The sequence below is a fragment of the Pseudophryne corroboree genome, chromosome 2, assembly GCF_028390025.1.
Source record: "Pseudophryne corroboree isolate aPseCor3 chromosome 2, aPseCor3.hap2, whole genome shotgun sequence".
NCBI classification, from domain to species: domain Eukaryota; kingdom Metazoa; phylum Chordata; class Amphibia; order Anura; family Myobatrachidae; genus Pseudophryne; species Pseudophryne corroboree.
The window spans coordinates 933,701,600-933,706,644 of NC_086445.1; the positions used below are offsets into that span (position 1 = coordinate 933,701,600).

A 5,045-nucleotide genomic window follows, 5' to 3' on the forward strand; every position below is an offset into this window, starting at 1 on the left:
CTGCCCCCATCTCCTGCTGTTCCCATCACTATTACCCCCCTTCATCCACTGCGCTACTGCCCCCATCTCCTGCTGTTCCCATCACTACTGTCCCCATCATACCCTCCTGTCCCCTGCACTACTGCCCCCATCTCCTGCTGTTCCCATCACTATTACCCCCCTTCATCCACTGCGCTACTGCCCCCATCTCCTGCTGTTCCCATCACTACTGTCCCCATCATACCCTCCTGTCCCCTGCACTACTGCCCCCATCTCCTGCTGTTCCCATCACTTCTGCCCCCTTCATACCCTCCTACAGCCCCCCATCTCCTGCTGTTCCCATTAGTACTGCCCCCACATGCTATGTGTTTCTTCATACTGTGCCTGCCTCCTACATCCATCTCCATCTCTCTCTCCTTCTCTCTCTCTCTCTCTCTCTCTCTCTCAATTCACCATTGTTGTCTAGCAGAATGTGTATAAAGGGTACTACATGAACATGGTGAATGCTCTGCATTATATGGTGGTCACTAAGGGGGTCATTCCGAGTTGATCACACGTAGCAACTTTGTGCTGCTTGTGCGATCAACTAGACGCCGCCTATGGGGGAGTGTATTTTAGCATAGCAGGGCTGCGATCGCTTGTGCAGCACTGCTATGCTAAAAAAGTTTTGTGCAGCAGTAGACCAGCCCTGCAGTTACTTACCCTGTGTGATGGATTCAGCGACGAAGGTCCTGGAATTGACGTCAGACATCCGCACACCAAATGCCTTGATATACCTGCGTTCGGATCTACACGCCCGGAAAATGGTGACTATCCGCCCCGAAACGCCTCCCCACTATCAATCTTCTTGCGATCGCGCTAGCGATCACTTTCATCTTTCTTCTGGTCGCTGCCCAGCAACGGTCGTCGCCAGGCAACGACGCGCGTGCGCAATGTGGCCACCGCACATGCGCAGTTCCAACCCGTTCGCACGCAGCGAGGAACTGCTGCGTGCGAATGGGTCAGAATGACCCCCTAAGATGTTGTCTGTATTATACGTATTATACTAAACATTTAATCACACAAAGGTTGAAAATGAAGAATATTTTCAGAGAGTGCAATTTCAATGTTCAAAGGGTAGATGTTTCAAAGGCATAATTGTTCTTTGCCATAAACATTAAAGGTAATAAAAAAATTGTTAGCTATCTCTAATAATAATAATAATAATAATAATAATAATAATATAATAATAATAATAATAATAATAAACACAAAAGTCTGAATAAAAGTTAATACCTGCATGGTGAAGTCTACTTAACTAGTATTGTAATGGTATTTGCACCACCTTATTACTTGATTTATAATCGCTATCTCAGGATGGCAACGACAGTTTCAATTTGTTTTTGTTTTAATATATTTTATATCTAATGATTTTTTTGAGGTTTTTTTTATAATCTTAAAGATTTTTTTTACATTTTATTTGTATTTTTTAATTAAAAAATAAAACTGAGAGCCCAAACCAGCTCACGCATGAACATCTGCAATGCAGTAAGTTAAGGTGCATACACACTGTGCGATAAAACAGACGATATTGCTACTTTTCACCTTTCTGAGCACTATCATTTGTGATATCGCACAGTGTGTATGCTGAATGCGCCGGTTGATGCGTGCTCCTGGGGTTGTTAATGAACCTCGCTGTCGGCCATGCATGCAGCTCAATTTGGACTTGATGTCCAAAGCTGCAAGCATGGCCCGGGCACGGCATGATGTCACTGTGCAATATCGCACAGTGTGTATGCCCATGTCGGGTGGCCTGGGCGTGGAGGGAACATAATGTGTGATGTTGCTCATTGAGCGCATCGCACAGTTTGTACGGGGCTTTAAACCTTACCGCCCTGATCCAGTATTGCCATTCCAGCTCTTTAATTTTCTAAAAAGAAGGCAACCAAGAAGCAGTTAATTTATTAATTTAATACAGTGCTATAAATGTGGGATGAACACTTACATAAATATGGCAATAACAGTGAACAATTTTGGATTTTTTTTCTTTTTTTATTAATCTAAACTACTCTAGCACTCAATAAAAGTCAAACAATACAGATCGCCACTTTCACAAAAAATAAAACTTTTTTCTTGTTATAGCTCCACTATAAAGTAGATGAAGGTGTGCACCAGTTATGCCCTCCATAACGATAGCCACACTCACAGCACAGGCCACACCCTATGTAGACCACAGACCCACAGTACTGGTCACACCCCCACATCAGTCATTCTGCTGCAGCAATTGTCCCTGCCCCCACAGCGGCACACAATAGGCCCTTCATAAATCTCAGCTCCAGGCCCATGTCGACCTTAATCTGGCACTGTGCATACCACATACAACCTTATTTGCAACATTGAATAGGACAGGTCAAAGTGAGTCTGTGTTGTAAACAACCCTTTAATATAAATGTTCTATATCTGAGTTGCCCGTTCTACAGTGTCTAATTACCACTCACTGTACATGTGTATTTGTCTGTGGATATACAGTACTGTGGTTTGTTATATTATAGGTTGTGCTCAGAATAAACTATCATCTTAACTTGCACAATCAGATTTTCCTGTGTCGAAGTTCGGAGGGAAAAAGCATGTTATCCTGACCACGTTGTCATGGTGTGGAGGAAGTAACATGTTTCTGGGAATTGCGTACACCGTGACCGGAGCAGCTATTATACTAACAGCATTTGTAATGCTTGCTGTGTTCTTGAAGAAAAGGAAGCCCAAAAGAAAATCGTTCTCAGGGAGATAAACTTTGCAAACGCTGCAAGAAGTGAAAACACAGTTACCTTAACCATCTCTGCTACATATGGGAAACATTTTATCTGTGCATAGGGAATAAGGACAAATGAGTAGCTCTTAGTGATGAACCACACTCTGGTAAGGGTAATATCACATAGGTATTTGTGTGTCTGTATTTTAGCCTTAGGAACTTCTCACTTATCCCTCTCAATATGTGGGAACCTTTGTGAGAGGAGCAGCACTTATACGAGCTGTTATGTACAGTGAGGTAGAGAATAAGACCTGGAGGTAGTATACATTGTACGCTTTATGTGCAGTGTTTCTTAGTATTGTTCTTGTGTGTTTAGATGGCCTGCGCTCTGTTATCAGGAGACAGCTCCACACAGCACCTTGGCACGTCTGGAGATGACTAATATGAAGAGATGTGCTGTGCAGAACTGTCATCGTCACATCAGTCCCAGCTCCTGTCACCATATAACCATGTCTTTCAATAAATACAGCTTGTAAAATGTTTCTCCTAAAATACTAATTTATCACTTAAATGAGTCATGAGAGCAGGGCCGGATTATGTTCAGGGCCCCACACATCAGCTTTCCCATCTGGTGAGGCAGGTCAGGATGCAAGAGAGCTGGATCAGTGTTGACCTCATTCTGGTTCTGTTTCCCAGCATGCTAATGGATAAAAAGTGATGGAGCCCTGATCCCGCAGGTGGGTGACTGATCACTTCTACACTGCTGCAGTAAGATCATCTGCTATTCTCGCTTGTGAGTGGCTGGCAGGTCACAGTGACTGTTAATGGCAAGACTTGATTTGACAACAGCAATTTGGGTGTTTGAAGTTTTTTTGGTGATTTTATTTACAATGCTTGAAGTGCACCCAAAAATGTTCTCAATGGAGGTGCAATAGGAAAGTGCAATATGCAGCATTCTATTATCTATTATTATTAGGGTATACTTCTCTACTCTCCAAGACCCTCCAGGGAGACTCCCAAATTTCTATGAGTCTCTAAGTTCCCAAAAGAGTAAGGTGGGGAGGATAGGGAGAATAAAGCTGGTAACTGTGGCCCGTGGGGAGAGGGCGATATCAACATGACGCAGTTCTTTAATAATCGTATAATTTGACCACTATTGGCATGTTACAGTGAGGGGTGGGGTTAATTATGCAAGTAGCCCTGCCCCACCCCCATCAGCTGATACCTGCGTAAAGTAGGTAAGTATGATGTAGAGTGGAAATGGTTGTGTACCGCTCAGCAGAGCAAGGAAAACCTCCCAAATTCTCCCTCCCAGACCTTTATTGCAACAAGAAAATCTCACTCTACTAAATGAAACCTTGTTTCTGCATTGTTCCACCAAACTTCATATTGCCAAGAATGCCTTCAGTTCCAACTCCTCCCATTTCAGCTGTCATCATGTTCTGTAAGTGTATGCACCATCAAAGAAGATTTTGCATTGTGCTAAAATACACTACCCAACAAAGAGCCAATGTGACATTATCCTTAGAGGGAGATTCAAGAATTTTATTTGCAGTGATAAGTAATGGGCATCCAATGGAGCAATTCAATTGTTGTTCCAATCAAGCATGACTGCCATGGGTGCCTATTACTTATCACGCTTCTCACACCCAAAAGTACTAAGTTCACCTGCGTGATAACATGGGAACAAATAAACTTTCTATGTTAAAGATACTGGAGTAACTGATATTTTTATAGGAAAAATAATCCTGAAACTTTAAGATTCCTTGTGTGCTTGAAACCCCTGAGATTGGCCACTTATCTCTGAATACACTGATCTGGCCAAAAATAAAAACTGAATTAAATGGCAGTAATTGTTCAGGCTCTGTTCTTTTCATTTAACCACTACCAGCAGGAGAACCAAATAAGCATATCTAATACAAGTTCTCCCAAAGTATTGTATATTTCGATACCTTAAATCAGAGTTTCCCAAAGTCCACTATTACGGCCCAATTTTTTTTTAATTGAGTATTATTAATTACCTCTTATAAACAATATACAGAAATAAAGGAGGGGGGGGGGGGGGGGGGGGGGCGGGGACATTCAAAGTGCAATACTTTTTTTTTAGATATATATTGTTTATATTGTTTTTTTCAAGATAGTACAGACAATACAAACAGTTCAAAATTGTGATGGTATACAGACTGATATAACAAGATAACAAGGTATATCGATGTAACAACAATAATACAAGAAAATTGTATAGATGTGATCCGTCAGGAAAACAAAAGAGTTCATCATCGTATGCTGAGACATCATCAGAAATACATCAAATCTGTATAAACACCCTGAAAAGCAA

At 41.9% G+C, this 5,045-nt stretch overlaps 1 protein-coding gene across 1 annotated transcript in view; it reads left to right on the forward strand.

The window, feature by feature from the left end:
• LOC135050098 (cell cycle control protein 50C-like) overlaps positions 1 to 4,600 on the forward strand; it is a 33,215-nt gene extending 28,615 nt beyond the window's left edge. Inside the window, exon 7 of the mRNA XM_063956256.1 lies at positions 2,553 to 4,600. Within this exon, the coding sequence (XP_063812326.1) occupies positions 2,553 to 2,746 (194 nt within the window). The 3' untranslated portion in view covers positions 2,747 to 4,600. The remainder of the gene's footprint in view (positions 1 to 2,552) is intronic.
• Positions 4,601 to 5,045: the final 445 nt, after the last annotated feature.